Source organism: Rousettus aegyptiacus, unplaced genomic scaffold, assembly GCF_014176215.1.
Source record: "Rousettus aegyptiacus isolate mRouAeg1 unplaced genomic scaffold, mRouAeg1.p scaffold_m13_p_1, whole genome shotgun sequence".
Classification (NCBI taxonomy): Eukaryota; Metazoa; Chordata; class Mammalia; order Chiroptera; family Pteropodidae; genus Rousettus; species Rousettus aegyptiacus.
This window is the reverse complement of record NW_023416284.1, coordinates 7,530,107-7,555,581: the sequence shown is the minus strand read 5'-3', so window position 1 is coordinate 7,555,581 and position 25,475 is coordinate 7,530,107. Positions and strand designations below refer to the sequence as shown.

At 55.9% G+C, this 25,475-nt stretch overlaps 1 protein-coding gene and 1 long non-coding RNA gene across 2 annotated transcripts; one reads left to right on the top strand and one right to left on the bottom strand.

Moving 5' to 3' along the window:
* Nucleotides 1-578: 578 nt before the first annotated feature.
* Nucleotides 579-5,915, bottom strand: LOC107513140. Its single transcript, XR_001597474.2, has 3 exons — nucleotides 5,825-5,915; nucleotides 1,445-1,475; nucleotides 579-1,116 (listed from the first exon to the last, which is right to left on the bottom strand). It is a non-coding gene; the product is annotated as an uncharacterized LOC107513140 (long non-coding RNA).
* Nucleotides 5,165-24,134, top strand: LRRC38 (leucine rich repeat containing 38). Its single transcript, XM_016149466.2, has 2 exons — nucleotides 5,165-6,203; nucleotides 19,595-24,134. Exons 1-2 carry the CDS (start codon nucleotides 5,558-5,560, stop codon nucleotides 19,849-19,851), a joined length of 903 nt encoding a protein of 300 aa, XP_016004952.2. The 5' UTR covers nucleotides 5,165-5,557; the 3' UTR covers nucleotides 19,852-24,134.
* The last annotated feature ends 1,341 nt before the right edge of the window (nucleotides 24,135-25,475 follow it).

Here is a 25,475-nt window from a genome sequence, read left to right as displayed (position 1 = left end):
GGCAAAGGTCCTGCGGTGAAAACAAATGTGATGAATTAGATAGATGTACGAAAGGACCACAGGGGCTCGAGGGTGGTGAGCCAAGGGGAGAGGGGCCCAAAACAGGGTGGGAGAGGCGTGTCTGGCCAGACCACTCAGGTCTGGTAGGATTCTATTCCAAGTGCCGCGGTGTATTAGCTAGGTATAGCTGTGTAACAAATTACCCCCAAATCTAGCAGTTTGAAACAAAACCCATTTCCTAGCTCACAGCTTCTGAGGTCAGGAATCGGGGCAAGCCTTCACTGTGCCCTCCACTCCAGGGGCTCTCGTGGGCCGCAGTCAAGATGTTGGCTGGGCTGTGGTCATCTCAAGGTTCGACTGGGAAGGCTCCATTTCAAGCCCACATGGTTGTGAGAATTCAGTTCCTCAAGGGCCGTTGATCTGAGGCCAGCCATCCTTAGCTCCTCCCATGTGGGCCTCGCCATCGTGGTAGCTCACTCCATCAAAGCACACCAGTCAAGGAGGCGAGAGAGAGAGAGAGAGAGAGAGAGAGAGAGAGAGAGAGAGAGAGTCTGATGGCAAATGGAAGTCACCGTGTTTGGTAAGCTAATCGCAGAAATAGCATCTATCACATTGGATCCATTCCATTCCCCATAAAGAATACCATCGGGGGGGGGGGCACTGAAGGTCATCTTGGGAATCTCCCTGCCACACACAGGCAGCCACCGGAGCAGGGAGGCGATGTGACCTGATGTATATTTTCAAAGGATCACTTTGGCTTTCCGTAGCCTCAGGAGGGTGAGTGGGGGTTGGGCAAGACTGGATGCAGGAAGGCCAGTGAGGACTTCTGTAAAAGATGCTGCCGATTGGGACTAAGGGCGTAACAGTGGAGAGGCCGAGAGGGGGAGCCCAGGGGACTTGCCAGTGGAGAGGAGGCGGGGGCCAGCGAAGAGGAAGCAGGATGGCGTCTGAGCTTGCTGTGACACGTGCCTCCTGCCCGGGACGACGGTGCCTTTGACTCTCAGGACGTGTGCTGTGTTTTTCTCCTCCTGCGAGAGACGGTGGCACTCTCCGCGTCCTTCTCCGGCCCTTCCGAAGGTCACACATTTGCTGGATGGCTGGCCAGCATGAGGAGGACTGGCCGTGAGCAGAGAACAGATGTCTCCTTGAGCCGGGCTAAGGAACTGACCCCATGTCCGCGGTCTCAGCAGTCTGCCCACGCTCAGACCAACCAAGCCTGCACACTGGGGGCTGGTGAGGGGGAGGGGTCCTCGCCTATAATGTGCCCACAGAGTCAGCCAGAGCTGGGGAGAGCTAAGGTGGGGTGTGTCTGTGTGTCTGTCTCAGGCGGGCCCCAGGTCGAGTGGGGAGCATGGGGGCAGGGAGAGTTAATGTGACCCCACCTAGAGCATCGGGGCGCCTCTAACGAATAAATTCCAGAGAGATGAACACGTAAATTCTTTACCTGAAGCATACCCCCTCCACGAAGGCTTTACCTGCCACAGGTGAAAAGAGAGAAATCGGTGATTATGCGGCTGCTGTCAGTCTCACTGCTCAACACTTCACAGACACCTCATTTAATCATCAGAACAACCCAGTGGAGTAGGCGCCAGCGTATCCCATTTCACAGACGGGAAAACTGAGGCTGAGGGAAGTAACTCACCCAGGGCGACAGAGCGGGTGAAGGGGAGAGGCAGGGAGGGCGTCACCCAGGTCTGTCTGACTCCAAGCCCGTGGCTCTAGCCATTCCCACAGCCCCGCCTCCCATCCGGTCCGGTCTGAGATTCAGCTCCTGGTTCCAGGAGTGAAACTAGGAGCAGGAGCTTTTATTCTGAAAAGGGGGTCCAGGCTTAGCAGAGAGAGGCAAAGCAGGGGCATGTTTTATTTTACTGCGACTCTCACCACCGCTAGCCCCAGTGCCAGGAGATGATGGGCTGCTTGCCGGAGGAGGTGTAATCCCGCCTCTCATCCGCGGAGGCAGCAGACCGTGCCCCCTGGTGGCGGCAGCCGGAAAGTGCAGAGGGTGAGACCGTGGAGGAGCTTAGGGTTGGGCCAGTTGCTGGGGAAAGGGGCAGACACATCAGTGACCGTGCAGCAGAGAGCTGCATCCGTCAAGTCAGGCTGGTCCAGGCAATGGTCCAGAACGCATTTCCTTTCCTGGGACCCATGGGGTGTCCTCATGCCTCGGACCAGGTCGGCCAGGTGCTGATCACAAGAGTAGCCCAAATGACGTCACCAAGCACCAGCCACCATCTCATCCGAATCCAGCATCTACACCTAAATTCATACTCCTGCACATACCATACTCATCATCCTGTTTACAATTGAGGGTCTAGAATTTTGGCTGAATTAGAGCTCAATCTGGCAACCAAAGAAGAAAATCTCATTACGGGATTGTTTTTCCTTACAGAGACCAGGACCCACAAACTGAGGATTTCCTGGGGACTGCTGTCCACACATGCCCCCAAGGCCTCATGGGGAGTCCGACGGGGACCACTTAAAAGACGAGACAGGGAGTATTCCGCAGCCGGGGGAGCATTTTGCTTGGCCAGCTAGGAAAGGCATGACGTCACCTGTGAAAATAACAGGATACCTTGGGTATTTGCCACACCCCTGTTCCGAGCCTCTTGATCAGGGATCACAACGCGAGAATAAATACAGAAAGGGAGCTGACAGGCTGCGTCTCTGAAGATCTATGTCACCTGCAATGTTTCTCCTCAAGCTCTAAGTGTCCCCCTTCCGGGGGGGGGGAGGGGCGAGGAGCAGGGTGAGCAGAGCAGCTGGGGAGTCAGGATGCCTGTGTACTATTTCCAGCAGCTATCACTGACTCACAGTGTGACCTTGCCAAGGTCACAGCTATGCTTTCCTTGCTGGGGGAAGATCAGAGGTGGCAAAGCTTGCACTTTTCCAAGGCATGGGAGTCCTGGAATACGGGTTACTCCCTGCTCCCCACAAACCTCAGCTGTGTCTGGTCTTGCTGATAGTGATGCAAAAATGCTTAGATTCGGATTCAAGGGACTTTGAGGGACACCGAAAGCAAGGAGGTCCTGCCCTAGCAGGACGAATGGCCACTTTTATACGCAGCGTGTTCCAAACATTTTTCAGATACTCTTCCTTGCCACTATTTCTCCCACGTGCACCTCATGCCGATGTGCGAGGGGAAAGACATCTTATCTCTAGTTTCAAGATGAGGAAGTCAAGGCCAAGAGTGGTATTTCTCCACAGTTTTATTATCAGGGACCTCTTCCATTATTCGACTTGCATGAACCCCCCTGTTTGCAAGCCCTTGCCTAAATGCTCCGCATTTATTAAGTAGAAATTCATCTCTGCCTTCATGAATCTAAGTCACCCATGAGTGCCAATACAAAAGAACTAGGGCCACCACTGAGTTCATTGTCCAGAATTGCAGGATTTACTCTGGGTGACCCCCTTTGACCCAGTTTCCACCAGATTTTTTGAAATCCTGAAAAGAGTTTATCTTTAAGGGGCCTAGGGACCCCAGGCTGTGAAATACTTCCCCAGAGAGACTGAGTGGGCTGTGGCTCGTGGTAGGACCAGGTCCGCGGGCCTGACTCCAGCCAACCAGACCACTGGGAAGGAAGGGTTCGTGCCCCCTCGGACACACAGGCGGACACACAGGCACATGAGCGCGCATGCGCAAGACGGCAGCCCAACCAAACGCAATGATGCGGAGACCTCGCCCAGTAATAAATAGGCTCCCCTAATACTGGAGTGAACAGCCATAACCAAGCTTGAGACTAGAAAGGTGAAGGACGGAACAGGTTGGTTCCTGGAGAGTTGCAGCAAACAGGGGTGATCGGTTTATTCTGCCACCTGCCTGCACTTGGTGTGACATTGCCTTAATGCATCCCAGATGCATCCTGGGCACCCTCGCTCACTCCCGCACGGGGCAGGGGGGGATTCGGACTATTCCTCCAGCACCTGCCTCTTCAAGGGGATGAGGCCAGAGTGGGGGCTGAGCCCCTGCGGCCAGGAATGGCAAAAGCAAACTGGAGACCCTAGGAGAGTGGGGACGTAGACAGGAGCCACAGGAGGTGAGGCTTGGAGTGCAAGCCAGGAAAGAGCCCTCCCCAGGCTCCTGCAAACACGGCATCTGTTGAGCCGCTGGCTCTGTTCCAGAGGCTCAGGGTTTTGATCCGTGGGAAGACGTGGAGACTCCATGTACCTTCGGGAAAAGGCTGGGGCTTAGCTTTGCGGTTTCAGAATCTGAGCCTCCACCAATGCGCAGCAGGACCAGGGCAGGGGCTCCGGGGGCCTGGTGTCCAACAGTTGTTCCCTGGGTTATTTTGGTCCCGCTTATCAATTCCAGGGCATTTGGACCAAAATAGCCAACAGCAGGACAATCTCTTGGTGGCTCTGTGGGGACTTCTTCTGAAAACAGTTTCTTAAATGAGGGGCGTGGGGGCGGGGAGTAGGGCAAGGAGTTTGGCTTGGGGCGCGGTGAGGAGGGAAATCTGCTCGTGTCTGAGGCTGAACTGGCCACGCCTAGCTGTGCTTTCAGTCTTGACACCTCCCTTGGGGACAGAAACTGGGAGTTTGGTGGGGGAGTGGACGTTAAGGTGAAAGGAAGTTTTTTAACTTTGTTTCTTGATCCCATGTTCCTCCCCGACTCTGTGCTTCCCACAGAGCTGGGGACATGCATATTACCTTTGCTCATTTTACTGGTGGGGCGCACGGGGTCCAGAGAGGTGGAGGCCACACAGCTCGGAACACAGTTCTCCTGCCCCCAGGCCCCAGTGCCAGACCGGCAGCAGGTCCTTGCTGGTGACTGCCAGTTCCCCAACAAGCTCAGGGCCACCATGGAAAGTGCTGACTGGCCCTGGCCTCTCTCTGCGCGGCGGCGGGGGCTCTGGCAGCTGCCCGCCTCGCTGACCCGACCTGCCTCGCTGAGATGGGCCGAGTACGGGCGGGGGGAGGGAGGGAGGAAGACCAGCCACCCAGGAGCTCCCCGGAGCGCGCTGGAACCGCGCCCAACCGCAGCGGGCAGCCCCGGCACGGGCACGGCCCCCGAGAACCCGCCGGCTGCGCTCCGTTTGGCAGCGGTGGCGGCGCGCGGGGCGAGTACCTTGGCACCTGGCTGGCGCGGGGGTACGGGGCGCACGCCCCCGACACGCCCTCTCGGGTGCGGGGACGCTCGGTACTGAACTTAATTGTTGAGGGCTCCTGGCCGAGTGCACACGACAGGTCTTTTCGGGTCTCGGCAATAAGCTGCCCGGCCGGGCGAGGCCCCCTTGGGCGTCAGCCACTTGGCCGCCCCTACCGCTCCCTCCTCTCCCCCGGGATTTAACAGCGGGTTAATTTCCTGTCCGAGTAAATCCTTCGGGAGTCCCTCGCCCCTCCCTCCCCAGGTCTCCCGGCTGCGTCCCCTCCGCCTCGGGCTCCCCTAGTCCATCCGCGTCGCGCTCGGTCGCCCCCGCGCGCCCGGGCGCACGCCCTCCCCGCCCCGGCCGCCCTCCGGCTCCCAGGGCCCGGCCGCCAGGCCCCGCGCGCCGCCCCGCGCCAGGGCTTGTCCCGAGAGCCTCGCCCGCGTCCCCGCGGCTCGTGCGGGTCCCCGGCCATGCGGCCCCGCGCCGCTCCCCGCGCCCCCGCCGGCGCCGCGGCCGCGCTGGGGCTCTGCAGCCTCCTGCTGCTGCCGCTCGGGCCCGGGCACGCGTGCCCCGCGGGCTGCGCCTGCACCGACCCGCACACCGTGGACTGCCGCGACCGCGGGCTGCCCAGCGTGCCGGACGCCTTCCCCCTGGACGTGCGCAAGCTGCTGGTGGCGGGCAACCGCATCCAGCGCCTCCCCGAGGACTTCTTCATCTTCTACGGCGACCTGGTCTACCTGGACTTGCGGAACAACTCGCTGCGCTCGCTGGAGGAGGGCACGTTCAGCGGCTCGGCCAAGCTCGCCTTCCTCGACCTCAGCTACAACAACCTGACCCAGCTGGGCGCCGGCGCCTTCCGCTCGGCCGGGAGGCTGGTCAAGCTGAGCCTGGCCAACAACCACCTGGCCGGCGTGCACGAGGCCGCCTTCGAGAGCCTGGAGTCGCTGCAGGTGCTGGAGCTGAACGACAACGACCTGCGCGGCCTCAGCGTGGCCGCCCTGGCCGCGCTGCCCGCGCTGCGCGCGCTGCGCCTGGACGGGAACCCCTGGCTCTGCGACTGCGACTTCGCGCGCCTCTTCTCCTGGATCCAGGAGAACGTGTCCAAGCTGCCCAAAGGTGAGCCGCGCCGGCCGGGCTCGGGGCTGCGCCGCGGGAGCGGAGGGGCGGGTGGGGGGCAGGGAGAGGCCGGCACAGCCCGGGGGCCTCGATGGAGCCTGAAAGAGGAGGCTTGGGGGCTGGAGAGCAACAGCGCTGGGTGGGAGTTGCTCCCGGTGTGACCTCTGCGCGCCTGAACTTTTCCCGGCGGCACTCCGCCGGGGTCAGGGGGAGGGGAGGGGCACAGCCGGATTCGCCCCAGTTTCTGGACCCTGATGCTGTAGTTCTCCCCTGGGGTTTTCCCAAAGCCCACTTTCTGCTGTCTGAAGTTAGGGATCTGTCATTTCTCTGTCACTCATGACAGAGATCAGTCCATGGACCTCTGGGTCCTAGTGCCGGTGGGTGTGGGTTTTTAAATAGCCGGTCCTCAGTGCAATTCACCGTCCTCTGTAGGGACACAGCTCAGGGCCACTCTCCCTCCCTGACGTGGAGACAGAGCCAGCCAGCTCTCAGGACGCTCCAGCAGCCCCCAGAGCCTGAGCAGGTCTCAGTCTGTCGGCTCCCAGCTCGCTCTTGGCCCAAGGGAGTGAGGATGTTCCTGGCGAGGAATGATGGCAGCCCGCTAAGAGCCAGTGATGCAGTGAAGGTGGTCCCTTCTGTGGCTTTTCAGCCCAGATGTGAAGTCACTGAGGAAAAAGCGCCACGGGCCGCAGTGCCCTTTGCTCGCCTGGTGCCCTTCTCCAGTGGGGACGTGGACGTGCATACCCCCCTGGCCCAAGGGCGCGGCAGGTAGGGGCCCCGTGGAAGCCAGTGGGGAGGAGGCAAGGGCAGAGCTGAGAAGGAAGGGGCCTCGTCGTCCAATGGGGTGAGCCCCAGACGGGTATCATGGCCTTCCACTGGTGAGCAGGGGACCCAGCGGCAACCTCCAGAGCCGGACCCCGCCTTGTCCCCAAAGGCTTTGACAGAATAGGAATCTGCACTGTGTGGAACACATTATCAAAGGTGGCGGAGATGCCGGTCTAGCTTCCGTGTATCTGATTTTCCATATCCTGAGAATTCAAGGATGCTGCTCATCTATGCCCTGAATTCCTGCGCTCACTTATTCATTCCACACTCGGCTAAGCACGAACGCAGGCAGGGACAATCACTCTTCAGCAGGCGCAGGCCCCCGGGCTGTCACTTCAAGCCCGGGCAGGCTCTCCCACGTGAACGAGTCCTAAAAAGATCTGAACTGCAAGAAGCAGAGTGCCCCAGCTTTAACCATTGCCTTCGTCCGCCTGCCTGGCTCCCCAGACCCTCCCCACCAGCCGCTGTCCTGGAGACAGGGCTGTCGGGGCGAAGGCCTCATTGTGCATGGGAGTGCAGCATGAATGTGACCGTCCCTACGCCCTTGGTGGAGCTGGCATCATTAAGCCGCATTGTTAGCCGAGCCGGTATAATTGGCTCCCTTGCCATCGCCCGAGGGCTAGGTGTTCTGGGGTCAGGAGCCGTGGGTTTCAGTCTCAGTTCTGCTGTGGATGACTGTGACCTTGAACAGTCCACCTATTCTGTCAGACCTCAGTTTCCTCATCTCTAAAATCCTTTGGTTGACCTTTGGGGTCTCTACAGAACCCTGGATTTGGGTCTGAAGATACATTTTTGAGTCCTGGCTTAAAAACTGGATGACTCTGGATGGGTCGCGTAAGCGTTTTGAGCCTCATCTTCCTCCTTTGTGAAATTAGGACACAGGAGTGCCGTGTGGTCCGTCTGACCTTGTGGTTGTCAGGATCAAACCGGATAATGCGGGCGAAAGGAAAGACCAGTCTGAGTGGAGAATGTCATTCCTCCTACTGTCTGTAACGTAGGGAAGAGAAGGGGCGCCAGATGTGGATGTGTGGCTGGGGGCAAGGATGGACAGGCTCAGAGCAAGGAACAGTGTCCAGGCCCTGGCGGGCGGTTGGTCTCAGCAGCAGGGAGGGGGTGGTCTGACAGCGAGCCGCCCACGTCGGCTGTCCTGAGTTTGGACCCGCTGCCCACAGTGTGGCCAGAGCGGTGTCCCTCGCACTGTGAGCCAGAGGCACGGTGGGTGGTGGAGGAGCTAGCAATGGCCTGACGTGAGAGAGCCTGGCCCAGACTCAGATTTAGGGCCCGCGGCAAGTCTCCGACCTCTCTGAGCCTCAGTTTCCCTGTCTCTAACTTCAGGATGCAGTCACAGAATCTCACGCCAAATGTGCGGTGAGATTCGAACGAGGTCAACTGACAAGGGCGCAGTAATGCTCAGCGCGGCGTGGGTGCCCGAAAGATGTCAGTGGCCTCTTCTCCTGCATTTATGTACCATAAAGAAATTAAAACTACCCAGATTCCCATTATTAGTTTTGCTATCTAATTCAGTTTTATTCTCATGCACATTTATATATATTTTAAACAAATTGATACTATGTTATATACCTGAGAACTGATTTTTTTTTTATCTTATTGAGTTGTAAGAGTTTCCTGTCCTTACAGTTCTCTGAAAATTTAACTTTTAATGGACATGTAGGAGGTCATTTTATAGATCGACTACATGCACCTGTCTCCTGTGTTTGGCAATGTGAGTTGTTTCCTTTTATTTTTTACATACAAACGATGCTGAACTGAACATCCTCATACATGTCAAGTTTGAGAAAACTGCTAATTTCTTTGGGGTAGACTTATTGAAGTGGGAGCACAGGGCGAAAGTCTGTTTATTTTAAACCTCTGATACATGTTTGCCTAATTGCACTCAAGACAGAGGACAACTAGAGAGTAGTCGTATCTCCACCTTTCTCAGTTTTATGTTTTATTATTTTAAAGCATGTTTTCCAATTTGATTTGTATTGCGTATTGGGTCACCAGCTGAGTGGACATTTTGCGCGTGTTTATACACCTAAGAACTGTGTTCCTGGCGGAGGTTGACTGAGGTCTCACGCTCTCTTGCGAGTGGCCTCCCTCCCGCCTTTGACAGGCCTGTGCATGTCCTGTGTGCCACAAACTACTGCGTTTTTAATTTGTCTCTTAATTAGAATCGAGGCCCCAGGTGTCACCTTTCTCACAATTACTTGCGTCCAGGGCCAGGTGTCGCGGCTTTTACGGCACCTGGTCTGGAGTTCCGGCGGAGAGTCGATGGCACACATGACCTGAGGCAACCTGGCCTGTCTCATTTGCTCCCAGGAGAGCCTGCTCCCAGAGTCTTTGTTGCTGGGCAACTGGGGACCGTGGCCCAGCTTCCTGCCCATCTAGGATGGCCCCAGGTCTCACAGTTGGGGAATTTGCTCCGGAGAGGCCAGAAGTGCTGTTAGCTGAAGCTGACCCCTCGCCAGCTGGCTAAGATACCCAAAGGGTTAATCCCTCCGTCTAAGTGGCCGTCCAGTTCCCACTGTCCCGGGATCTCGGGGGCTCTGACGTAGTTTGGAATGAGGCTCTCGGCAGGCCTTGCACCTTCAGGCTGGCCGTGTGCTGATGCACAGCGGCTCGTCCACGTCAGGTGGGTGTCGTGAGTACCTGGGTCGGACGCCTTCATGGTGACATGAGCCAAGTCGCCGAGTGACATCCTGAGCATGGTCACCACAGATGGAAGCCGGCACACGGCTCCACTCCTGGGGAGAGCGCTGGGCAGCTGTTGAGGGGCCTGCCCCCCATTCTCCCCTTTTCTTCTCTGCCCGGCTGGTTCCTGCTTAGCTTCCTATCTCCACCCCGCTGGGCCCCCTGGGCTGGGAGCCTGTCCTGTGTGGCTGGTGGAGTGAGTTCAGGACCCACGGCCAACTTCATCCGGCCCAAGCAAACAGGAGGGGTTCTTGTAAGGATGTGGGCGCCTCCAGGAACTCTGGGTCCTGAACGGTGAGGTGCCAGGGAGTGCGCTTGCGCGCGCTCTCTCTCTCTCTCTCTCTCTCTCTCTCTCTCTCTCTCTCTCTCACACACACACACACACACACACACACCTCTGCTTCGCACACTGTTTTTTTTATTCTCTCCATATAATGATGGGCTTTCTCTACTTTCTCATCCATGTGGCAAAAAGTATGCTGCTTTGTTCAAAAGACCATCTGAAGCTGGGTGGGATTGTGTGTCTTTGGTCCAAGGGGAGCTGTCCCCTCTCTTGGTCTAGTCAGCTGAGGGGATGGCTGGGGTGACATTGTACACAAGGGCTCCAGGAGCTCGTCTGGTTACCGTGGCTGTGGGGCGGAGTTTAAGGTGCAGGGCGGGGCAGGCCACCTGCTAAGCATTCATGACGAGGCTGCGAGGCTGCGAGGCTGCGGCTCTAGTTAACTATCCAATGGCAGTAAATCCATGACGTTCCTGGGCCCCAGTGTCCCCTGATCAAATGCAGATGACAGCACCTGCTCTTTGACCTCAAGTGATATCATATGAAGATAGTGAAAGCACATTTTCCTCCACCACCACACACGGGGGCTATTCCTTTTGTTTGTTCATCCAAATCCCAGAAGTGCAAACGAGCCGGATATGCACCTCGGCTGGATGTGAGAACCGCTTGTCAAGCCCCAGACGTCTGATGACCGTGCAGACGGGCGCTGTCTGCGTTTTCACGGCAGGTCCTCCCAGCAGCTCCACTGCAGAGACTGCCGATCGAGGGGCCTGGTGTCCCATCCCCTCCAGCCTCTGGGCTGGTCATGGGAGTCAGGACCTCGAGGGGGCTGCAGGCCACTTGGGATTAAGGGACAGGTGTTGCAGGAGGCAAACCCAAACCAAAGAGCCGGTAACGGGGTCCCCATTCCAGCTCCATCGCTAGCTAGCCGTGGGATCTGAGTCACGTCCTCTCTCTCAGCCGACCTAGGTCATGAGTCACGGTGACCCCACATGCCCGCAGGTGCAGTAGGTGGGAGTTATCAGAGAAGGTGGGGCAGGAGGGTAGCAGACCACGCGCACATGGGAAGCAATCTGGAGCGCCGTGCTGGCCAAGCTCCCCAAAACGCCTTGGCGGCTGTGTTCCTCTCACCAGCCGCCAGTTTTAGCCCCGGGCTAGGCCCCTTCCAGCTCTGATTTCGGCTGACTCCATGCTCTCCCCAGCCGGCTTCCTGCAGGTCACAGGGTGAGAAGGTTCCTTCATCCGTCACCCAGAGGTTTGTCAGGAAGATCGGGAAAATCCTGGTGTTAAAGAGCTTTAGAAAGAAATGCGATGTGGTGCGAAGGGGAAGCACTGTTAATACGGCAATATTACCAGACAGTGGTTCATGGACCATCGGGGCCCCTCGGCGATCACGCGGCACACGGCAGGAGCTACAGAGAAGCCGCAGGGCAGCCTTCGGACTCATCACCCACCCGCCGGCACAGAGGAGGGAGCGTGGTGTTCTGGGTCACGGGCATTGCTGGATGATGAGAAAACTGGCTTTAGTGTTCATTCGTGGGGTGGGAACAAAGGGAAGAGGTGGTGAGAAGGAGAATAACCCCAGCCATGTGGGGCAGCAGGGAGGCTGGGAACGCAGGTGGGGGCCCAGGTGGGAGCCTCGGTGGTGTGGAGGCGGAAGTGAGTCCCGTAGAAAAACGACTGGAAGGATATGCGTCTAAGTGCCGACGGTGATTTTCTCGGGGTGAAAGAATGGTTTTATTTTATCTTGTTCCTTATAGACTTTATTTTTTAGAGCAGTTTTAGGTTTGTGGAAAATTGAGCGGACAGCACAGGGTTCCGGTATGCCCCCTCTGGCCACCAGCCATCACCCCAGGGCCTCCTATTTGTAACGTCTTTCATAGTGTGGTCCATTTGTTACAACTGATGAACCAATATCGATACATTATTATTAATTAAAGTCCAGTAGTTTACATTAAATTTACTCTTTGGAAGGTACCTCCTGTGGGTTTTGACAAATGGATACTATGATGTATCACTGTCACAGTATCATATGAAATAGTTTCACCGCCCTAAAAATGTCCTAAGCTTCGCCTGTTCGTTCATTCGGCCTGCCTCCCTCCTGAACCTCCCTGGTGAACACTGATCGTTTTACTGTGTCTGCAGTTTAGCCTTTCTAGAACGGCGTATGACTTTTAATTTCTTCTCTTTGCTTCCGTGTGCTTTCCCGAACCGACGTAATGGACGAGTACCATGTCCACCCCCCACCCCCCACTTTATTTCAGTACAACACAGAGAGGCGGGCGTGGGCGCCTACCGTGAGCCTCGTGGCCCCGCCTCGCTCTGACCCCTGTTTCCATCACATCTTCTGACTCTGGCTGTCCTGCCTCCCTCCTGTAAGGACCCTGGTGATTCTGTTGGGCCCGCCCGAGAGACACAGGGGCGGTGGTGGAAGGAGCAAAGGCACCGATGGTCAGGACGACGGCCGTGGTGGTGCTGGTGCCGGTGGTAGCGTCAAGTGCGTGCGTGCCACCCAGAGGATGAAGACCGAAGCCCACAGTGGTCGTCCCTGCTCGTTTCTCAGGAGGAGAAGGGCAGGCTGGGGAAACTGCATTGCAGGTCAGTTAGTTCCCCACGCTTGTGTGTGTGTGACCGGCGCCAGTGCCCGGAGCCTCAGGGGTGGGAGGTGGGCTGGAATGTAGGATGGCAGACACAGGGCACGATCCTGGTGCAGGACCCACTTCCGTGCTGCCCGTCTGCAGACACGCTCTGTGGAGCCAGGACCGAGCAGAAGCCCTTGACCCGACACTGCGGGTGCACCTTCCCCTAGGAGCAGTCAGCTGATTACTTAATCAGGAGAAGTGTCTGCGGCTGCGACGGGCAGGACAGTTGGGAATCTTCCCCGATGCGGCAGCCCGGTATTTAATGAAAGCAATGGTGGGGAACGAAGCTTAGCATTATCAGCAATTAGAGCTGCGGCTCCCCAGCACCTCGCCCCTGGGAGCGGGAGAGAGCCCAGCGAGCCTCACACGCCCCCTGTGCAGCACCAAGGGGCTGCAGCAGGGGCCGTGGGACCCGTGACTTCCCCAGGTGCTCATAGTCAGCTGAGAACCCGGGGAGTCAGGAGATCTGGGTTCCATCTATACCCCGTGGGACCCTAGACAAGTTACCTAACTTTTCCGGGACTGTCATCTGTAAAATATATGGGGAGGGGGACTAACAGGTGTCAAAGGTGCTTTGGGATCACTGTTGCTGCAAAGTCAGGGGGCCCCGCCAGGTGGAAAGCCTGCCTGTGTGGCTCTGTTTGCTGGTCCTTTGGGTTCAGAGTTTGGAAGGCCGGTACGGAGAGCCTGGCGCAGGCTGAGCCCTCTGACTCTAGGGAGCAGAGCGGAGGATGATGGCCGGGCTCGGGCAGAGGGCCGTGGGGCCAGTGCCCAGCAGTCCTCAGAGAACCTTTGTGCAGGTCCCTCTTCCAGGGTGTGTGTGGGGGGGCCTCCCCCGGGAGCTGTAGCTCCAACAGTGCATTGGGTAAAGTGGATCAGCCACTCTCTCCTCAATGGTCCGAGTCACTAGGGCCTTCTCACACCTTGGGAAGACATGGAGGCTCTTAGCACAGGTCTTGGGCCGACAGTTGACAGGGCAATCCAAATGGCCAGTGAGCGCATCATGCAAGCTTCAGCTCTACCAGTCAGCGAATTAAATCGACAGTGTGCTGTTTTGACGGCTTATCAGACTGGCAAAGATGAATAAGCGGCAAACGCCATCGTAGTCACAAGCTAGGGGACGCTCTCGCACCGTCTTCGACTTGCGAGGATGCGTCTTGGGAAGTAATCAAGGCTGTGTACACAGATGCTCCTAGCGGCTTTACTTCTAGTAAGAAAAAAACTGAGATTGGGTAAGTCAGTCACAAGCTCATCTACACCAGGGGTCCCCAAACCCCAGGCCGCAGACCTGTACTGGTGGCCAGTTACAGGAACCAGGCCACAGAGCAGGAGGTAAGCAGCCGGTGAAGCTCCATCTGCATCTGCAGCCGCTCCCCAGCGCCAGCATCACCGCCTCAGCTCCACCTCGGCTCATCAGGCATTAGATTCTCATAGGAGCACCGGTCCCTGGTTCCCAAAAGGTTGGGGACCACTGATCTAGACAATAAAATACCCAGTAGCCATTACAACTGACGTTTGATAATTATATTGGTTGAATGGAAAGGTGTTCCTGGTATAGTTAGCCAACAGAGGGGCAGAGTATATTTCTACTTGGAGGATTTATGTACACCCACACGTAGAAAAATCTAGAATGAGTTCTTTTATCCTCCTTTTAATTTCTGTTATTTCGGTGTGTACACAGGCTTTGTATATTAAGTGGAATTAGGAAAACAAATTATTTTTAATGACAGGAGTGCTTAGGAGAGGCGGTCACTGCTCCGGGTCGGGCAGTCCCCCAGGGGCCGGGTGAGGGGAAAGGCCCCACGAGATGCCCTGGCCGCAGCCCTGTGTGTTAGCAAGGGACGAGAGATCAGTCTAAATCTACCGTCCGCTGTGTCACCGTCTATTCTGGGAGAATGGCCGCTTGCCACCCTCCATCTCAGGCGTCAGCTGCTGGGGAAAAGTTATCAGTCGAGGGGACAGAACGAGGGGGGCGGCAGCGGGCGGGGGGCCGAGCCCCCCTGCCCGAGGAAGGTGGCCTGTCTCTCTTGAATGTGCCCTGGCAGAGAAGGAAGAGACGATCGTGAAGGCACAGGGCGGTGGGCCCCATCGGGCCAGGCCAGGATGAGTGGGGACCCACGTTGTTTGGGTGACGGGAGACGCGGGTGGGAGGAAGGCCCATGACAGGTCAAAAGGCAGGCGCGCAGCTTCCCGTCAGTCGTGCTCGGTCACCGAGTTTCCACCCTCGGAAGGGAGAAGCTCCCACTTTCTCCAGACCCTGGAGCCACCCAGCACGTGGTTTGGTAGGACAGCTGTCAGAGTGACATGATGTGTGGTTGTGGGCCAGAGGTGTCCGGCCCATCCTTGACCTCTGTTTTCCTGTCGTTCGTTGGTCGGGCCTGTGGAGTGTGAGCAGTGGGAGCCGACAGAGGCGAATGTGAGCCAGAAGGGCCTGAGACGGGGATTCCGCGTGACTCGCGGATGGAGGAGAAGCCTGGGGACACGGGCTCAGGGGAGAACGAGCCCCCCTCCCCTCCCCCCCCCCCCCGGAGTCTGGAAAGCAGAAACCAAGCGGCGGTTTCCCCAGGGCAGGGCTGTGGGACGGAGCGGACTCCAGCCATGTTTTCAGTCAATCTGCCCATGATTCAGCGCATGGGGCCAGAGAGACCCCGGCTCAGCGTGGGTCGTGTGCTGACCCCCTGGGGCAGGGCCATCCGTGCATTTTAAGAAAGTCGCACCAAGACGTACCCATGGGGTGAGACGCAATTGACCAGAAGCCAAAGGTCGACACATGACTGTCACACATGAGACAGCTGTAGTGGGTTGACCTGCATCCCCCAGAAAGACATGTCCACGTCCTAACCCCTGGAACTTACATGCGTGGCTTTATTTGGAAAAAGGGTCTTTGCAAAACTCATTAAGGATCTCGAGATGAGATTGTCCTGGGTGGGCCGTAAATCCAATGACAGGCGTCCTTACAAGAGAGAGAATTGACAGGCGAAGACAGAGGCAGAGATCAGAGCCATGCTGCCGTAAGTCAAAGGACTCCTGCAGCCACGAGAACCCAGGAGAGGCGAGGAAAGAGTCTCCCCTGGAGCCCCAGAGGGAACCCGGCCCCGCGGGCCCTTGCGCTTCAGACTTGTGCGAGAGAATCCATTGGTTATAAGCCACCCGGTGTGTGGTCATGTGCTACGACGGCCCTAAGGAACTGGCGCAGCCCTGACCTGGTAGCATGATCTCCACGTTCCTTCCACGGAGTGCCCTGGGCTCGGGCCACGATCGGAGGGAGCGCGGGCTCCAAACTGGGTTTCGTAAGGTTCCTGTGCAGTCTTGGTGTAACGCGACTCTCTGGGTCTTCGTGGCCCCTGCGGTGACATGCGCAGGCATTTTTACGGCAAGAGGAGAGGGGAGCGGCCAACAGCACAGGCTCTGGAGTCAGACTGCCTGACTCCAGATCCCGGCTCCGCCGTTTCTTAGCTGGAAAATCTCAAGCGTATAACACACCTGTTCAGTTTCCTTATCTGCCAACCGGGGTCACAATCATACTCTTTTAGGCCTGTGAGTCGCATAATTTTTTGCAATTACTCAAACCCACCACGGTAGGGCAGAAACAGCCCTAGGTCATGTGTAAGCCATCGGGCCTGGCTTTGTTCCAATAAAACTTTATTGACATAAACATCTGGGAGGGGGAAGGCAGGGAGGTATGGCCGGGGAGCCTTGGGGAATGAGGACGCGATCCCAGGCAGCTGTTCCACGCAGAGTGGAGAACTCGGAACAGGATGGTGCTGCCCAAGCGTGACCCTCGACCAGTAGCCGTTTTGTCCTTTGCAGAGAGTGTCGTGATGAGTTTTTCTTAAAACCAAATGTGTTTATGACTGTTTATGTTATCCTGCCCTTCTTCGCTTTAACAGTGTACAAATGTTCCCTCTTTTTAAAGTCGTGTGTGTGTGTGTGTGTGTGTGTGTGTGTGTGTGTGTGTTTACTGTCTTGACTGGGCAGGGCTACAAACTTGAGCGCTATGTCACTGTCCTCTAGTTCTTATTTTTTATTTTTTTACCACTGTGTATAAGCCAAAAGCCTGAGGACCACAGCTTTGGGCTCTGGGCTCCTGAGAGATCTTCACGGGCAGATGGTCTTTTCCTCCACTTCTGCCCGTTCCATTTACTCCCCAGCCACCTCTGGGACAGGTGACAGGCCCACTGCGCCACGTGGTTGCAAACTCACATGCGTGCATAGGGGCCAGCCGGGCGGCGTGAACGAGTGAGCAGGCCCACGGCATGTGTCCTGTCTCGTTATGGCACCTTGACAATTATGTCCACATGACAACATTGCCTTATCTCTTGCTGTAATTTTTTTTTTTTGGTCCTTAAAATAAAAGACGACCCCCATCTCGATGGCAAACACAAACATGCGGCAGCCTGAGCGTGGCGTGGCTCCCGGCTGCCATCTTTAGTCTCCTCCGCCAAATCTCGATTCCTGGCAATGACTCTTCAGCAGCACGTAGGAGAACATCCTTCCACGCCCGCATCCCAGGGCGTCTGTGGTGCCCTTCTCCTGACGAGCTGTTTAATAACCGAATGTCTGTTTGGTAACAAAGAGCGGCACTCCCTACGTAGCCAGGCGTTTCAGCCCGGAGCAGTGGTTCTCGACTGCGGGGAGTCCTTCTCCTTTGCTACCCGTCTCCTGGGGACATGTGGCCCTGTCTGGAGACATCTTTGACTATCACAACGGGAGGGGACGTGATGCCAGCCTCTGGCGGGGAGAGGGCAGGGATAATGACGGACACCCTGCAGTGCAGAGGACAGGCCCCCATGTCGGAGGGTTATCAGCCCCCAAACGCCAACAGCGCAGGGAGTTCGAGACCCCGGTCTACAGTAAGATCCTGCATGAGAGAAGAGGGAACCCCGAAGTCAGAGTACCTCAACTCCCAGTTCTGCAGGTGGCCTCAACTGTGTCTTCCGAGAGGCCTGGCAGTGATGGCCTTCCCCCTCTGTAGGCCCCGGCTGACGCTCTGTGTCCCTGTGCTTTGCGGCCTGTGAAAACCCATTAAGTCAGTGTATCTCATCACGATAGTGCCATCGAGCGTGTTCCCGAGTCTCCCACCCCGGGTGGCCTTGTGTGTGGCTTTTTTTTTTTTCCCCCAAACAAGCCTGTCTCTTTGAGCCACAGAGAAATGTGAGGTGACATTTCCTGAAAGTGTCACTTTGTAAAGGTGCCAAACCTAATCTCAAGGCACAAAGAACACTGAGGAAATCAGAATTGACTGGAGGAGTCGGAGCCAGCGAGAGCCGGATTTGAACAGCGGCTCTGTAGGCTGGTGTCGTGTTGTTGTGAGTGTTTTCTAGTTGATACAGCTCCTGCAGAAGGATTTCCAGAACGTTTTCTCTAGGTAACAATGACCTTGAAGGTGGCAAATATTATTGTGGCTTTAGAAACTGCCTGTACTTTATGCGGTTCGCGAGAGTCCATTTTGTTTATTTTCATAACATCTTTGGCTGGGGGTGGGGTGGATTTTAAGAGGAGGCAGGCCAATTGCTCTTCCCACTTTTCCGCAGAAGAAAACAGTGTCTACAAGGAAATCCCAATGTAACTCTGTCTTAACGCTCTCCTGTTCTGTTCAGGTGCCTTTAAAACATTCAGATTAAGTAAACAAAAGTTTGGCTTCTATAAGAAGAAGAAACTGTCAAAAACTGTAGTCAAGTGAAAGCTGGAGGAACCCACAGAGCTCTGGTCCAGCTGATTCCTTGGGTATAGAAGGCAGGCACTGATTCTGGGAGAGGCAGGACGTGAGTCTGGTTGCCAGGCAATGGTTCCCGTGGGGGGGAGAGCATCATGGGTTGGCTATAGAAGTTAAAGATGGGCCAGGACTGAAGGAAGGAGAAAGCTCAGCCACTCTTCCTCCCACTTCCGTTTCTGAGCTAGAGAAGGAAATACACGCAAATAAAGACCCAAAGAGCGTCTTTTTTGCAAGTTTGCTGTCCAATTAGCAGGGCAGCCCTTTGCAGAGCAGAAACCAGCTAATTAGCGTGGCGTGAAGAATTTCAGGTAATACTGGGGATGGCTCGAGGGCCAGCTTTTTGAAACCAGGAAGCACTGAAAAAGAGAGCAGTTGAAGATTTTCCTGAGAGTCCAAACGAAGCCAAAGGCAGGCAGAGGAGATGGCGGGCAGTTGAGCCTAATGTCACGACGTCATCCTCGCATCTCAGCGAAGCTGTGCTGCCAAAGCCAAGCTGTATACAGTCTCTGTGCTTCAGTTTTCTAATCCATGGATGGGCATAACGTAGCGCCCACCTGAGAAAGTTGTGCGAATTCAGAGCTAGTACGCATGTGGCGCTTAGAAGTGTTTGCACTTAGTAAGGGCGGTGTGAGTGGTCGTCACTACTCTCTTGTTTTTCTCTCTCTTTCCAGATCAGAAACAGAAGACATAAGTAGTTTAATATCGTGCACTTTCCTATGTCTGGAGTCTGTGAGATCATGGCAGCAACATGCCTTTGTGTGTAGTTCATGCTATGTATCGGTCAGGATGCGTAGATCGCGCTTGGTAACAAACACTGACGCGGCTCCCATCCTGCTGTACCTGCCCTGTCCGCCACCTCAGCCCCACCCACACCCCCATCCCTGAGGCTGGGTCTTACCAGGTCTGGATCAGGGTCTACAGACGTCCTACACCCTAAACAGATTATGCTGCCCTTCCAGCACCCCCCCGAGTTCTTCAAAATCAAGAGCATCCTGCCTGAGAGTTAAGGAGCCCCAGTACGGTCCGATTTCTCCCATCATGGTTTCACTGAGGTTTTTAAAAAGCTTAAATTCCACTCCAACCAACTTCCCCAGCCCCTTTTGTTTCCGGGGTAGGTGGGGGGGGGGGGTGGGCTGCCTCTACTTTGCACGTTGTAAGCACTCGCCTTGCCAACTTTTAGGCAACCCCATGCTGCGGCCTAAAGCTCGCTCTCGTTCTACCCGCCTTTTTCCAGGCCTCGACAAAATCCAGTGCTCGCTGCCGCTGGAGAACAGGAGGGTGTTCCTGCACGAGCTGTCGGAGGCCAGCTTCCACGAGTGCAGGTTCACCCTCTCGCTCACGGACCTGTTCATCATCATCTTCTCCGGCGTGGCCGTATCCATCGCTGCCATCATCTCCAGCTTCTTTCTGGCCACCGTGGTGCAGTGTTTCCAGAGGTGCACCCCTAACAAAGACGCCGAGGAGGAGGAGGAGGAGGATGAAGACGACTGAGTCCCCCCCGCCCACCGCCATTGCTCGCTTTCCAGAACCCGGGCCGGAGGCTCCCCTCTGAGAAGAGAGGGGAGAGCTCAAAGCAGGAGAGACGCCGAGTCGAGCACCGTCTGTCTGTGCCCAGCGTGCAGAGCAGTGCCTGCTCCGTGCCTGGCACCCTGGGCGCACCCGGGGGGACCTCTGATCTCAGAGTGTAGAATCGGCAGAGCGCGCAGCTCGGGAAGGGGTCCCGGGGCAGAGGCTGCCTCTCAGCTGGAGGTGTGTGCGTGGGGAGAAGGTGGCCGAGTCAGGCTTCATAGCTGGTGGCTGAAAACCAACCGAGGGGATGTGAGACTTGCAGCACTCACCCGCAGGGGTGATCCTGTGACTTCCATTTCTTCTCTGACGTGGCCTGGGAGACCACGCAGCGTCTCCTTCCTCTCCAGAGACAGCAGCTAAGATGGTGGGGATTGGGGTTCAGGTCCTTCTCCTTAGAATCAGGACTTCTGCTCTTCCTGGGACAGGCTTAAGCAACCCTGGGATGTTACACGCAGAACAAACCCACATTTGACTAAAATGGCACCAAGGAGAAAGCCTAGAACTAGCCAAAGGGTGTTTGTCAACAGAACTCAAACCCTGATCCTTATCCTGAGAAGTAGCAGGTGAAATGGGGAGGAGAGTTATACCATTGCGACGGCCTCCGCTCAGACTTACTCCTTCCTCTGAAGTCCTTTCCCCTCCTGGTCCCCACCCCCCACCCCCTAAGTCCCTCCCCAGCCAAATAACGCCTGGCCCTTCTCTGTGCTGGCACCATGCAGACCTGTCATCTCCAGAACTGGCCGTAAACTTTCCCTGAGGCCAGGAAGCAGTTTGCATTGGACCAACGAAATGGTGACAAAAACGGGACAAAACAAACAAACTGGGACCTGGCCTCTGAGAACCTCCGTCGGTGGCCTTAGGGGGGCGTGTGACAATTCTTTCGAGCATAAGCCATGACAGGCAGTGAATGCAAGACTGTGTGAAACAATGTCGTGGGCCCAGCGGGGTTCTGCAAGATGGCGCGCGTGAGCCGCTTGGACCTTGCTGAGGACTGACGCTTAGACGACGGGCTCGTGAGAAGTCCCAGGGCATTTCTGGGAATCACCTCTCCGTGGTTTCTCACGATGCACCCCTTGTGTGTCCTCCTTCAGTGCCCCCTCCCATCTCTGCTCCCACAAAGGACTACGGAGAGTGTGCTAGGCACCAGCCCTGTGGTTGGTTACACACCGAATGAGAAAGACAGACCCCCTGCTCACACGGGCCCCACTGTTATGGACGGAACTTCAACAAGGAAACAAAGCTATAACTGCAAGTAGTGATGAGCGCCATGAAGGAAATAAATGAGGTCTTGTGGCAGAGTAACTGGTAGAAGCCACTCTGGAGTGGGTATCTGTGTATATTAGCCAGGGTTCTCCAGAAAAACAGAACCAATGGGAGATAGGTATATTCTGTTTGTCTGTCTATGTATATGTGTATGTATCTATCTACCATCATCATCATCAACTATCATCTATATCGATCTATATCATCTATATCATCTATCATCTATTTATCTATCATCATCTATCATCTCTTTCTCTCTCTACCTACCTATTGAGAGATTATAAGGAATTGGCTCACATAATTATGGAAGCTGAGAAGTCCTATGATCTGCAGTTGGCTGGCTAGATACCCAAGGAAAGCCAGTAGTGTAATTCCAGTCTAAATCCAAGGGCCTAAGAACCAAGGGAGCCAGTGGTTAAGTTCCAGTTTGAGGGCACGGGAAGACCAAGGTCCAGCGGTCAGACAGACTGAATTCTCTCTTCCTCCACCTTTTAATTCTCCTCGGGTGCTCAACAGATCGGATGGGGCTCACCCACATTGGGGAGAGCCACCTGCTTTATTCAGTATACAGATTCTAATGCTACTCTTATCCAGAAGCATCCTCATAGACACACCCGGAAACAGCATTTAACCAAATATCTGGGCGCCCCGTGAGCCGGTCAAGTCAACACATAAAATTAGCCATTACATCGGGGGAGGGCTCGGAGGGGGCGGCTCGGAGCTGAATCCTGCGCCCTCCTCTCACTCCCTGGCCTCCCGTCCTCCCTTCTTCCACTCTGTTTCTCTGCTTTCCTACCCCCGCCTCCTACCCTTAAGGACGATCTCAGTCACCCTTTCTAGCCCCCGGCGTCGTCGGCCCCAGCGGGTGAGACCCCTGGCTCAGAGGGGCTGTCTTCTCACAGTCACAGGCCACGTGGGGGAAAGAGCGGCATCTCTCCAGACTCCATGGCAACCTCGGCACAAGAGGCAGCTCAGTGGCCTCCACTCTCGGTGCAGGTAGGGCTTCCACTGAGGAGACGACAGAGGCAAACCGAAGTTGCTCATCGTGGACCGTTAGGTGCGGCTTACATCCCAGTCTACAGTCCCAGGCATCATTTAAACCTTATGGTGAATGAAGGTTCCTGGAGAGTGGGGGACTTCGCTGACATCGGGCCACTGGAGGAAAGATAGCCGATCACAGAGGGGCACCAAAGGTTCAGAGGCTGAGGGTTTGTGATGCAAAACAATCTAACATCACCCGCTCAGCCTGGCCACGCGCAGCCTGGCCAGGGACGCAGCTGAGACTCGTGCGTGGCTGGAATTGCTGCCCGTCATCAATCTCCACTCCCGACCCCCAGAAGCCCCCCACCAGGGACACAGTTAAAGGTCCTGGACTCAGCCAGGCCCCTGCCGATGTCACAATGTGTTTCTCCCAGAATCCTAGGGAGATGGTGTCCCAGAGCTGTGGAAATGGCACCAGACCCCTGTTCTACTAGGTTCCAGAAGGAGAAGTCCCTCTTACTGAACCTGTTTTATGACTCAGTCTGCCTCCAGGGGTTCATTCTGGTCAGTGGGCACAAGCCCTGCGCAGCGTCGAGGTCAGGGGTCCCTTACTGAATGAATGAGTGAGCAGAGGAGGGGGCAGCCTGGAGCGTGTGAGGCACCAGCCGGCAATCGTTTCTGCTGGCTGCACCCCAGTTTTGGAATAAACACGATTCTGGGGAAGAAGAAGAGGTTTACAATATTACCAGTTGAAATAGTCACCGCTTAGATATAAAGTTCCTGTGAAACACGGGGGAGCCTGGGGGCCTGAGGGACATCGCTAGTCAAGCCCAAGAAAATAGGCCGACCAGGAGCCACGACTCGACTGGGGAGATGCCTCTCGAGAAGCGACATTGCACAAACAATAGGCAATGCCAGAGCTACCGTCCCACGAGGGTCTTCCACGCACTAGGAATGTCCCTCTCCCAGATAGATCTCCACGGTGTTATGTGGGCCCGAAATGTCTCCTCCTCGGACTCACATCACACCGTTTTATTTTCTGCACGGTGCGTACCGGGCTGTGAAATTATCCCGCCTGCTCACGTTGGTCGTCTACCCGTCTGGGCTGGAAGGCGAGCTCGCCAAGAGCGGGGACTCGAGCTGCTGCTTGTGTTTCTAGCATTTAGAACAGTGCCTGGCACATAGCAGCGGCACGACATGATACAGGTTGAAAGAGCAAACGAATGAGTTCCAGGCGCTGTATGTACTAGAACCTCTGCCAGCGTGAGCTCGGTCGAAGCCTCACAACGCCACGTGAGAGCTGCCGGGATCCCAGCTTTAGAGATGAGGAACTCGAGGCTCAGCAGAGGTGTGGGTCATTACAGCGATGGAGTGGGAGTCGGCTCCAGGTGCTCTGACCCCTACACGGCCTTTCTTCACCCGACTGCATTTCCTTCTCGGGCCAGCAAGAGCAGGCCGGGCAGGGACCATGCGGCGCGGCACATTTTAGGGGGCCATGTGCTGGGCTCCAGGAAAAGCCGCTTGTACTGGCTCGGCGCAACCAGCATAAGTTTATCTGGAGCCTCAAATCCAGCATCCTGGACCCCTCCTAGAAAGTCAAAACCACTAGAATGTCTTGTCTCACCGCCTTGGTCTCTTTAAGATCCGATGACCAGAGGATTCTGGCAGCAAGACCAGTGGGTTCATCTTCCTGTGATGACGGCAGGAGGACCAGGGCAGCCCCTTGGACCTAGGCGAGAGGCCCCTATCTCGAGTCCAGAGCGGTAGAGGCCCAAAGGGCACACATCCACCCAGAACCACTGCCCTCTTCTAGAACATTCTCTGGGTACCAAGGACCCCCAAATTTTCTACACAAACATCTGCAACCTCTTCCCAGCATCCCAACCCCAGAGCAAACTGAGTGGCCGGGCAGTGGATGTTGGCAGGGGATGTGAATAGAGTTTGGATGTGTAGCCTGGGGCGTGCACACCTGTATGGACACCCTCCGCCCCGCCCCTCCCCCTCCCCCACCCCCCCAGAGGCACAGGACGGAGCCCGAGCGGAGGGAGAAAATGGGGGAGGTTTCAGACGGCTCAGTTCTCCCCACGCCGCCGTATTCTCGTTTCCAGGAATCCCAGAATCATCTTTTAAACCTGGTCTACCAAGTCATTAGCCAGGTACTTTTGTCAGGGTAGCTGGATGGAACCTTTCCTTTAACAGTCTATTTTCATTTATAACTCGCGAAGGCTTAGATGTGGCTGTGCGGAGGGTGTTTGTACTCTCGTCCCGGCTTTGTAGATGTTACAGACGAGCCCGGGCACCACAGCAGGGACCAGAGAGCAGCCACACGTCCTGGCTGTGGCCCTGGGACCAGACACGGCTTCTGCCCTGTGGGGCTGGTCAACACACGCCTCGGTACAGAAAGGCCGAAAAATGCCCACACGCTGACCGCTTCCACCAGCGACAGAGAAGGGTTTGTTTGTTTGTGTTGAATGTCCGGGCTCCCCCTCCTCCTCTTCCGCCCCCCGCCCCCCACCATCACCACCCAGTGTCCCCACGGGCTCAGATGGCCAGCACGACAGGCATGAAATCTGGATGCAGTCAGCGGCTGGGGGCGGGTGGCTTTTCCATCTCTATTACATTTAACTTGACCCTGGAGCATATTAAGGCTCTCAAGTCTCTTTAACATCCCATCACCAACAACTGAGCCAGCCGCCAGCCCTGGACCTTGGCCATAAACTCTTTTTGTGGCTTCTAGTGACCTTGAGAGTGAAAGTAATCTATTATTCGCTAAGTGGTCTAGTCATATCCTGCCCAGTAAAACCTCCCGAAGGAGACCCCTGTGGGTTTCATTTGCCTGCAGCCAACAAAGTAGCTTTGTCCTTTAAGACTCCAGGCCGGTAAACACACATCCAAACTTTAAATTGTTTTTCCGAGTCCAAGATTTTTGAAAAACAAAAAAGAACACTCTTCTCTGCTGTTCGCAAAGGCAAACTTTCTGAAAGCATGCTTTTTCAGGGTGTAAGTGAGTTATTATCCTTTGGCCTTGGAAGAAATCCAGTGTGCGTTTTGGGTGAAACCTCACACTCCTACTCGGGACCGTTAGTCATGAACTCGTTTGCTCCCTGGAGTTGCATTGGAACCCCGGCTGGGTGCTGGGTGCTGGTTTTCTAAGAGTCATCCTTTCGGGGTTCACCACTTAGTACAGAAGCACCATCCCCGTTTAAGCCTCTGATCGTGAATAATCGGAGTGAAGCAACTGTGTGTCAAGGTCTCTGAGGCTTCCCTCGGCTCCAGTGCTGGCCGCTGACGACAGAGGCAGA